The sequence below is a fragment of the Pseudoliparis swirei genome, chromosome 13 (assembly GCF_029220125.1).
Source record: "Pseudoliparis swirei isolate HS2019 ecotype Mariana Trench chromosome 13, NWPU_hadal_v1, whole genome shotgun sequence".
Classification (NCBI taxonomy): domain Eukaryota; kingdom Metazoa; phylum Chordata; class Actinopteri; order Perciformes; family Liparidae; genus Pseudoliparis; species Pseudoliparis swirei.
In genome coordinates, this window is record NC_079400.1 from 11,943,169 (window position 1) to 11,953,844 (window position 10,676).

The window sequence follows — 10,676 nt, forward strand, 5'->3', positions numbered from 1 at the left end:
AATGGTATTCTCATATGATAAGTGGAAGTATACAGTGGTGGTGGTAGAAGTCTAATCCCTTTACTAGAAATACAGTAGTCTAAAAGTACTCTATTACAAATACAACGCTTTAATTCAAATTGTCGCTAAAGTATTAGCATCAACAAAGTATCACAAATAAAAGTACTCACAATGCAGAATATCTCCTTTTGTCTTCTTTTATTGGAGAATATTATATTCTGTTTTTATCTGTGACAAATGCAAATACGAGCATTTTAATGTCATGTTGGAGCCAATGTTGTGTGTGTGTGTATATATATATATATATATATACTAACTACTGGGTAGACTTCATCATATTAGATACACATATTTATTTTATTGTAAAAAGCAACCAGTAACTAAAGCTTTCAGATGAATACAGTCGAATAAAAAGTACAATATTTTCCTCTGAAATGCAATGGAGTAAAAGTTAAAAAATTCTACTTAAAATAAATCTGCTTAGTTACTTTAGGACGACATCTAAATGAGTTACGGTAGTATTGAGCCCATGGTAGTCGAGGCCTAAACGAGGCGGTCCGACTGTAATTGGATGGTTCTGATGACTCGCTATGATTTTACTTGAACGCTTCGCCCACCGAGCAGTCAGAATGTGTTGTGAGGCTTCATGACCACCGAGGAGCTCCTCCCAGCGTTCAGTTGAGTCAAAGTGAATCGTGTGTCTCCCTCAGGGCGTCGAAGGAGAACCCGGCTCTTCCAGAGAAGAAGAAGTCCAGCATGTGGCAGTTGTAAGCTCCTCTCCTCTCACCTCTTCATCTCCCAGATGCCGGCCGCAGTGCGACACGCTGTGTGACTGTTTATGAGTTTTATATTGTTTCTTCTTTTCTTTGTATCCCATGTGTGCGGTTGTTCTCCTCAGGATGTAGGTAAATCTTCGATATGATTACGGTGTCTTTTTTGATTGTTTTCATCTTGAAAACAAACTCTGAACAGAGGAGAGCCAGCGGGGGGACGGCTCTGATCTCAGATCTGAGATGCTTCACTGTCGTGTTTGTCTTTGTTGGGGAAAATCCCACCTGGGTTCAAACGTAACCGTTTTCTAAAGAAACGACGAGCACGACAGAAGCCTTTGAGAACATCTCTGATCTGACCCCGGCTCTCTCGTTGAGTTACGTGAAGTTTGAGTTTAGACGTTATTCGGGTGTTTGGCGACGGGGTTTTGGGAGCGTTGTGTTTACAAGACGAGCATAATCTGATTTATCCACCATCTCTCCCATCTTTTCTGTGTCCCTCTATATCCCTCCTGATGTTGTGGCGTCTGTGTGCAGGAGGTGTGTTGGGGGAGCGGTGGGACTGACATCTAAGTTATAAGCTAAATATATCTGCTTTAAACGTATTAATTTTAATATAACATGTGCACTAGAGTGTAATGAACGCCGTGTGCTGTTGCTGTGGAGTTGGGGGGGGGGGTGTCATTGTCCAGTTTATCCCCTGTGTGTCGTTGACTAACGTCCTCGTTGGTGCATTAACCTGGAGGGCAGTTGCTCTGGTGCTTTGCTGTGTTGGAGGTCACCGGGGTCGTGCATCGTCACGTCTGCATGGCGGGTGCGGGCGAGGGGAACCTGTGTTGTGTTGTTTTGACCCTTAAATGTTGAGCGTCACTGCCGCCGCCGCTGCTTGTGTCCACCCCCCTCTATACGTTTGTCTGTGTGCTTTTCTTTTGTCTCCCTCTTCCCACTTCCCCACCCTTACACATCCAGTTTCAGCCGTTTGTTCAGCTCGTCGGGCGCGGCGCCCAAGAAGCCGTCGTTGGAGGCGCCGGTGAACGTCAAGTACAACGTGCCCACCGCTCACCTCCAGCCGTCCGTGAAGAAGAGGAGCGGCACGCTGCAGCAGCTGCCAAGCGACAAGAGCAAAGCCTTCGATTTCCTCAATGAGGAGTAAGTCAGTCGGGGGGGAAACGGACCGGGCGGTTTGGGTGTTGAGGAAGCGTATGAGGTACTCATCCATAGAAACCGCTGAATCATCCCTTTTTTAAATGAAAACGTGTGATCCCGTTACCCGTGTATGACGAGGCACCGTTGATCACTTCTGGTGCAACGATCCAAAACACTTTGAGGAGTGTGTATGTGTGTGTGTGGGGGGGGGGCATCTTGCGCATGGCCTTCTTAAAAGGGATGTCGAGGCGTCTGATGTCTTTTGTTCCTGAGCCTTCGGTGTCCGCCCCACAGAGTGGCCGCCGACAACGTGGTGTCCAGGCGGGAGCAGAAGCGGGCCCAGTACCAGCAGGTCAAGGCCCACGTCCAGAAGGAGGACGGCAGGGTGCAGGCGTACGGCTGGAGTCTGCCCAAGAAATACAAAGTAAGGAGATGAGCCCAAAACACGGCGGCAGAAGCCTTCTGGTCTCCGGTGACCACGACTACAGCCCGCCTGTTCTTGTTTGTGCTCCTCCAGTCCAACGGAGGTCAGACGGAGAGTAAGGTGAAGAACCTGCCTGTTCCCATCTTCCTCAGGCCTCTGGATGAGAAAGATGCTTCCATGAAGGTATTCCCCTCCGGCTTGTTGGTGCATAATTAATAACTGGGAATCAAAATGTCTCGTCAGCTTTTGTCCTCAGGGTGGAGCATTCGGGGGATCTATGCATACGATATAAACGTTGTTTTATTTTACTGTATAATCACCTGAAACTGAGAATCTACCCGCTAGAATAACAACATAAAAATAGGCAAAATCAAATCCAGTTACCTGTAGGGCTGTTTTCTCAGTCCTGGTGGTCTTGGTGTATATGTTGGGAGATGTCGGCCATCTTTACAGTACAACGCAGCGAGATGGCACTCGACTTGTGGGGCTCAAAGCGTCACACACATCGATTCAAAGAAGTCGGCAGCAACGTCTCATTGTACCCGACTGTAACCGTGCGTGTGCTCCAGCTGTGGTGCGCTGCCGGCGTGAACCTCTCCGGAGGGAAGACCAGAGACGGAGGCTCCATCGTCGGGGCCAGCGTGTTCTACAACGACGTGCCGGGACCAGAGAGCCCCAAGAAGAAAACAGGATCTCAGAGCAGCCTGGACAAACTGGATCAAGACCTCAAGGTACACACACACACACACACACACACACACACACACACACAGCCTGTTACCTGGTAAAGATAACCCGCTGGTGAAATGCCTGACGATCCACATCCAGGCTTCTGCGCTTCGTCGTTTCAGGAGCAGCAGAAGGAGCTGCGGCAGCACGACGAGATGTCGTCGCTGGTCTGGATCTGCACCAGCACCGAGTCCACCACCAAGGCCGTGGTCGTCGACGCCAACCAGGCCGGAAACATCCTGGAGGGCTTCTTTGTGTGCGACTCCCACGTCCTCTGCATCGCCAGTGTTCCAGGCGAGAGAGAGCGAGCCGTTTGTTCCTGACCACCACGAGGAGGGAGCGCACCGCGTGGTCTTACTCACGGTTTCTACGCGCGTGTTCTTCTTCAGGCGCGAGAGAGACGGACTACCCGGCCGGCGAGGAAGTGGCTCCGAGCGCCGAGGCGGGACCGGCCGAGGACGGCAGCTCGCCGTCGGCCGAGAGCATCGTGGTGTGCGGCGGCGGCGTGCTCGGGGGCATCACCGTCGTGGGCTGCGACGCCGAGGGAGCGGCGGCCGTTCCTCAGACGGCAGTCGGTCTGGGAGAAGACGGAGAACGTGGTCAGGGACGCTTACTGTCGCACAAACGATATCACTTCAACACGACATCGTTAACTTTAAATGTATTCAGTAACAACCCCACAACGTGCGTGGCTGCGTCTCGGTTCTCACAAGATGCTAATTAATTAATGAATTATCTGAGAAGCGGCACAATGCAAAAACTGCCGACTGTGAACGACGCCAGTCCACGCTGCTTTTCACTGAGATTGAGACGACTCAAAGCTCTTCAACACTACATGACATCATTCACTCATTCACACACTGATGGGAGGAGCTACGGTTCCACCTGCACATCACTAACATTCCCACGCCGTAGCCGCGGTCTCCCTCAGAGCGCGTGGCCACACGTCCGGATCTCTCCTCAGAAAGCTGCTGCAACTTCTCGGCCTATGAGTCGCACCAGAAGTGCAAACATCTGAGGATTTTAGGCGGTTTGGAGCCATGCTTCCCCCCTTCTGATAGGCTTGATAAAGGCCAGGGCGAGAAATTCCTTTAATCATGTGGTCAAATGTACGAGGCAAACTAAGATGATGTGCGTCGGCTCTATAGAGCTTAAAAAGAAGGCAACGTGCTCCACAATCTGCAGTTCAGAGAGGGAGGTTATACATCAATACAGGCTATATGATAATGAGGCTAAAATGACACCATGAATGTTACTAGTCCTCCCAGTTCACTCAGACGATCCTCTCCACAGCATCCCGACCAGCGGAGGAAGCCACGGAGGCGACGGAGGCGACGGAGGCCAGCGCGGGGCCCGCTGACCAGCGAGAGAGCCTGAGGGGCGTCTACACCGAACACGTGTTCACCGACCCGCTGAGGGCCCAGCCGACGGCAGAGGCTCCGGCCAACTACTCTCAGAGGTAACACCCGCGAGGCCCGATGGTACCGCTGAAACGGACCATTTCATCGGTACAGACGCAAACAAAAACCCCACTGAGCAACAACGGCAAATCACACTGGAAACCCCATCGCTGTTCGGTGAACGTGTCCATGTGGATGTGGCGGCAAATTGTTATTGCAGAGCGTTAAAGCTCGTGAGTGTAAATGCCTCTGCCGCGTGCAACACATCTGTGACACGTTAACGGGCAGAGATGGTGAGAAACACCAACAAGCATCCAGTGTGTCCACTGTGGATCAAACAGACTTTTTACATTTTATTTTGTAATTTAAAAAAGAAATTATTATTTGGGTTTATTTTTAATCTTTTTTTATTGATTTTGCAAACACAGGAATGAAGAATAACACCACCTCCATGAAGTTGGGGTGCACAGAGCTTTACCTTCAGTCGTTTGGAGGTTGTGTAACTGTCACTATATACAAAGATTTCAAATACAGTGAACATACAACCACGATAACAGCAACTTAAGGTACATTTAAATATAGTGCGAATTGAGACGTGGAAACATGCACACATAATTACATAAACAAAATTAGAGGGGGGGTGGGGGTCTCCTAGTGAACTAGTTCTCCTGTTGGATTGCAGCGTTGTTCAAATAGTTCAAACTGAATTTTTATCACTTGTTCATTTATTATCTGGGAGGGAAGTTATGACATTATATTCTGTCAAAAGGGATCTGAATAATTTTCTTTCCTGTGACGTAGCGACAGGGGAACAAAAGGTTTTGACAATTAGTTTGGTCATAAACAGACGAGGAAACCATTCAGATGAGACGAGTCCTCGCCAGAATAATCACTCTGCGCTTCCACATCTGTGCACATCTGATCTGGTCGCTCAGCAGATTACATGCTCCTAATAATGCTACTAATGCTAATAACGCCAGTGCTGCGTGGCGTCCGTCAGGGAGAGCGACCTGTTGAAAGACGGCGTGAGCTCCGACCCCGACGCGGAGCAGCAGGACCTGATGCGGGAGGAGGCTCAGAAGATGAGCAGCGTGCTGCCCACCATGTGGCTCGGGGCGCAGAACGGATGGTGAGCGACGCGCGCCGGGCGGCACCGGCCCGGCTGGCCGCTCTCGAGCGGAAAGAAACTGAATCGATTTTCTTCCCGATTCCAGCGTGTACGTCCACTCCTCCGTGGCCCAGTGGAAGAAGTGTCTGCATTCCATAAAGCTGAAGGACTCGGTGCTCGGCATCGTGTGAGTACGACGGGCCGCGTCCTCCTTCCTCTCGTTGCTCGTCTTCTTTTTCGTTGGTTTTTGGAGCTTCTGTTTCTCTCCGTCAGGCACGTGAAAGGTCGCGTCCTGGTGGGTCTCGCCGACGGCACTTTGGCCATTTTCCACCGAGGAGTGGGTGAGGCATCACGAGTCCTCTTTAAAAACAAGTCGCCTCCCCCTGATGCGTCTGGGAGTATAACTGTGTGTCCTCCTTCGGCTCGTGGCAGACGGCCAGTGGGATCTGACCAACTACCACCTCTTGGACCTGGGCCGGCCCCACCACGCCGTCCGCTGCATGACGATAGTGCACGACAAGGTGTGGTGCGGCTACCGGAACAAGATCCACGTGGTGCAGCCCAAAGCCATGAAGATAGAGGTTTGAAACATCTGCCAGTTATTTTGTATTAAATATGATATTATTCAGCGTGACAGTCCGCGTGCATCTTGTTCCCCTTTGCAGAAGTCGTTTGACGCCCACCCTCGTAAGGACAGCCAGGTGCGTCAGCTGGCCTGGGACGGCGACGGCATCTGGGTGTCCATCCGGCTGGACTCCACTCTCCGGCTGTTCCACGCTCACACCTTCCAGCACCTCCAGGACGTGGACATCGAGCCCTACGTCAGCAAGATGCTCGGTGCGTTCACCAGACGCTCGTCAGGCCACGACTGGCTTCGGTGGATCGGCTGTGATTTAGTTTTTTGTGTTGTTGTTTTTCCCCACGCAGGTACGGGGAAACTCGGCTTCTCATTTGTGAGGATCACAGCGCTCATGGTGTCGAGTAACCGCCTGTGGATCGGCACCGGAAACGGAGTCATCCTCTCCATCCCTTTAACGGAGAGTGAGTTGTTTTCCTTGCTGCTGTGTGTGTGTGTGTGTGCCCTCATTTCCACTATCACTCCACATTGTTCACACTTCATACAGTATGAATATCGAGTTCTATGAGGTAAAGCGACTTGTAGCCGGTGGCGTCTTGTGGCTTCTTAATGGAGCGTAGCGGCTTCACTTCCCCTTCAGAACGTACTGATAGTCAGTAAAACGCTGACTGTGTCGATAATGGCCTCGTACAACTATCCCTTCAACCTGTAGTTGTGATCAGAGGCTTCTCAGATATTCAAGAGTACAGAGAAAGAGCTCGTTGAGCATTTTCCTGGAGGAGGATTTCACAGACTGAGCGTTTCAGTCTCTCTCTCTAGCGGCGAACAAGGTCACCAAGGCGGCGGCGAGCGACCTTCCAGGAGGCGTGGTGCGCGTCTACGGCGACGACCGCAGCGACAAAGTGACGGCCGGGACGTTCGTGCCGTACTGCTCCATGGCTCACGCCCAGCTCTGCTTCCACGGTCACAGGGACGCCGTCAAGTTCTTCACCGCCGTGCCAGGTAAACCGGCGACTCTCAGTCACGACACAGCCAGCGTACGGAGAAGATGTTCTGACCCGGATTTTAAAAAACACACAATCCTGACTCGTTTGCGACTCTGTGCTCTCAGGTCACGCAGTTCCACCCGCGTCCTGCGGGGGCGAGGCGCCGGGCGACAAGGCGCCGGACGGAGCCAAGTCCGTGCTGGTGATGAGCGGCGGCGAGGGCTACATCGACTTCAGGATGGGTGAGTCGGCGGACGGCGCCGCCCTCGTGGTTTACCGCTGGCGTGCGTAACACACGCGTGACGCCTCTCTGCATGTTTTTTTTTTTTTAGGCGACGAGGACGGCGAGGCGGAGGAGGGCGAGCAGCCGCCCGTGAAGCTGCAGCCCTCGCCGGGTAAAGCCGAGCGCAGCCACCTCATCGTCTGGCAGGTCCTCGGCAGCGAGGACTGAACTCTGGACTTCGGGACCTCGAGGCCCGATTTGCCTTCTCAAACCGGCGGTTCCCGTGACGACGGCGCTCTGCAGATGAGACTTGAATCAGCACTTTTTTTCTCTCTCGTCATCCTGAACAATACGAGTGAAATGAGCACAAACTGCTGCCACCGCGTCCTCGTGGTGGAGCAGACGCACTCAAACTGCACGCCATTTGTTTTATTGGTTTGGGTTTTCGTTTATTCTTTCCTTTTTAAATATATATAGATAGATATATGAGGTATAATATTATTTGAGGTAAAGCTGTTCTTGGAAACAGAACCCGTTGTTATATATTCAGCAGATTTAATGAGTTTTCATCCCCTAACTCAAGCAGAATAATCAGATGTGAGCTCCTGTTGCCTCTGAGGAGACGATCACGTGGACTTCTGGATGAATCGTGTCTCCTGTTGGTTTTTTGGGGGTTCTCTCATCCTTTTGATGACTTGGCTTTTGATTGTATGCAAGACAAAGTGAATAGATTGCCGGTCGTCTCCTGGTCGGGACTTCAAGTCAAATGCTTCATCGGCTTCATCAGCGTCATCCGGTTGGCGCGTGTGTTCAGCAGGAGTTGGCTCCGCCTCCAGCTCAATATTCAAGCTGCTCGTGCCTCTCATGCGCGCTTCACTGTTTGCATTCCAGTCACAGAGCAAATCATCCAGTATTCTGAAACGTGTTCTGGTTTTAAAACCCGGCAGCCCACTAACTCTTCGTACGATGACGGTCCCAGAACCGAAAGCACACGCTAGCAGCACGGCGCCATGTTGAGAGCCATTTAGAGGCAATCAAAATGCCGCCGGTCTCGTTTCGTCGCACCTTTTTCACCCTCTTTGACTTCTCATCATCGGGTCAACATTGTTACGTGTGTCAAATACTTTTGTTTACGACCAAATAGCTGCACGAGTATAATTCCCGTCGGCCTCAGCTCAACACTTTGCGCTTAGCACGTTGGCTAACACGCTAACCCGAGACGGTGACCTCATCACTCAGCTGTAATTATCCTTCTGAGACTCTGTGACTGGAATGTAGTGACAAAACATTAGAGGTTCAACTGGAGCCGCAGTCACTCCGCTGCATCTCCCAGCATGCCGCGCTGTAACGCCGCCTTCCTTGACGTTAGTTTTGGCCGCAATGCCGATTTAAATACGGACTTGTATTTAATCCAAGAGGTCACGAGGTCGCTCAGCTCGGAGACGCTTTGATCACAAGTATCAGGGCCGGAGAAGACGAAGTCCTCCGTGACTGAAGTATTTATTGTTCCTTGAAAGAATGTCGCTGCGCGACCAAAGTGTGAAGAAGTAAAGGCGGCTGGTTTTCCCACGTGCTGCAACGATAACCAGCGCCCCGCCCCGTATGGAGCAGCGTGCTCGTGGTTCTGTCTCCGGGCGGATGAAACGCTTTTGTATCCCGAAATATAGATGAGATATATTTTTAGACTTTCATATTTTGGAATTGACGCACTTGCAGGGATCGTGAGAGAAGAGCTGGACCCGTTACGAGAGGAGAGGACAAGCCCCCCCCACACACACACACACACACACACACACACACACACACCCTATTGATCCTTATCTCGACATTTAGTCAGATTGTAACTTTGAACTTTTTGGTTTGGCGGCGTCGCCCCTTCATGTTAATCTGAAGTTTTCCTGTTTTATAAGTTTATAAGTTCATCCTGATGGAAAACCCATGTTTTAATTCTATTTTTATGAACTTTTCAATTGTTTTATGTTCGTCTGTTAGACTGGTGTGTGAAATATGTGATTGCATTTTAGCCATTTCAGTATTTATTTACAATGATTGAGCCTTTGCAATTCAGCATGAATCTTTGTACATTGAAAATTAATATATATACATATATATATATGTGTATATATATATATGGGTCATGATGGCTTGGGTTTATTGTTTTGAATCGTATGTATTTCTCTCGTGGGGTGTCTCACTCGGCTATGCACTGTTTGTGGTTTTGCTTCAGGATGTTTTTGTGTATTTAAAGCAGCCGCCGTCCACAGACCTGCCTCTCTCTCCTCCTCAGCCCCTCTGCATGTGTGTGTTTGAGGTCCACACACACACACACACACACATCACGTTGTACTTCTTCGGCATCGCCGGCCTTACGTATTTCTAATGGTCACAATAAAGCAACTTTTGTGGCAAAGCTTGGTCTGCTGTGACGTTTCATTAGTCAGCGATACTCAGGCTGGAGCTCTACAGACGTCCAGAGAAACCAAACCAGGGTTATCAGTCCCATAAATGAGTTGCATCACCTTTCTAAGTAACGCATTAAAGTAAATTAAACTTGTATCCGTGGCTCAGCCTCCTAATACGCAGCATTTAGTTTCAAATGTCTTCAAGAAGGAAACACCCAGTAATCTATTCAACTAAAGAGGGTCACACGGCCCACATGGATGCATCCCACATCATCACTTCAAATAAATTAAACCAGAAGTATTAAAATCCAACAGAGGGTGAGAACTTCACGCCTGCCTTTTATTCTTCCCTCCTTCCTGGCCACGCCCCCTCAGAGAACCTCCTCACCTTTACCAGCACTAGGTGGCGTGCTTGAGCTGCCCTTCAACAGACGATTAGACTGGAAGGACACGAGCGCCCCTCCCCGGCCTGCGATTGGTCGAGCCGCGGTTCTATTCGAGGCCCTGAAGGAGGCTGAACCGGTGCTTAGATGGAGGCTTTAATCCCTCAAGCTGAGGAGGACACCTGGCCGCCGGGGATCACCTGGAGCAGCAGGTTACGTCAACAATAAACATCCCCGCTCTCCCCATAGTGCCATGTCAAAGTGTCCTTGAGCAAGACACTGAACCCCCAGTTTTCATGTTTAGGGAGCTACACACTGTCAAACCAGTTAAGCGAGAGTGTAAATGAAGCCGTTTGTTCCTCATACATGCTCACTCATCGTTTACCTGATGTCGTGGTTCAGCTGTCAATCATGACATCATCTGTTTAGACCAGCTGGGGGGGGGGTCTATCGATGCTGATCGTGGCCCTCAATTACAAATCCCCCCCGTTGAGTCCACGCGCCAAAGACTCTGAGACTTTATCATTT

The 10,676-nt window shown here is 50.4% G+C and overlaps 1 protein-coding gene across 8 annotated transcripts in view; it reads left to right on the plus strand.

Annotated features, from left to right (window-relative positions):
* spag9b (sperm associated antigen 9b) overlaps positions 1–9,774 on the plus strand; it is a 31,306-nt gene extending 21,532 nt beyond the window's left edge. For 5 of the 8 annotated variants that reach the window (XM_056429329.1, XM_056429331.1, XM_056429333.1 and 2 more), the window contains 17 exons: positions 711–767; positions 1,740–1,919; positions 2,211–2,340; positions 2,434–2,523; positions 2,910–3,071; positions 3,192–3,363; positions 3,459–3,668; positions 4,363–4,528; positions 5,470–5,598; positions 5,684–5,764; positions 5,851–5,918; positions 6,010–6,158; positions 6,243–6,414; positions 6,505–6,618; positions 6,974–7,156; positions 7,266–7,382; positions 7,473–9,774. In XM_056429329.1, the coding sequence (XP_056285304.1) occupies positions 711–767; positions 1,740–1,919; positions 2,211–2,340; positions 2,434–2,523; positions 2,910–3,071; positions 3,192–3,363; positions 3,459–3,668; positions 4,363–4,528; positions 5,470–5,598; positions 5,684–5,764; positions 5,851–5,918; positions 6,010–6,158; positions 6,243–6,414; positions 6,505–6,618; positions 6,974–7,156; positions 7,266–7,382; positions 7,473–7,591 (2,299 nt within the window). In that variant the 3' untranslated portion in view covers positions 7,592–9,774. Of the gene's footprint in view, positions 1–710; positions 769–1,739; positions 1,920–2,210; positions 2,341–2,433; positions 2,524–2,909; positions 3,072–3,191; positions 3,364–3,458; positions 3,669–4,362; positions 4,529–5,469; positions 5,599–5,683; positions 5,765–5,850; positions 5,919–6,009; positions 6,159–6,242; positions 6,415–6,504; positions 6,619–6,960; positions 7,157–7,265; positions 7,383–7,472 lie in introns of those variants that run through there. The other 3 variants (XM_056429332.1, XM_056429330.1, XM_056429335.1) reach the window with 3 other exon arrangements.
* Positions 9,775–10,676: the final 902 nt, after the last annotated feature.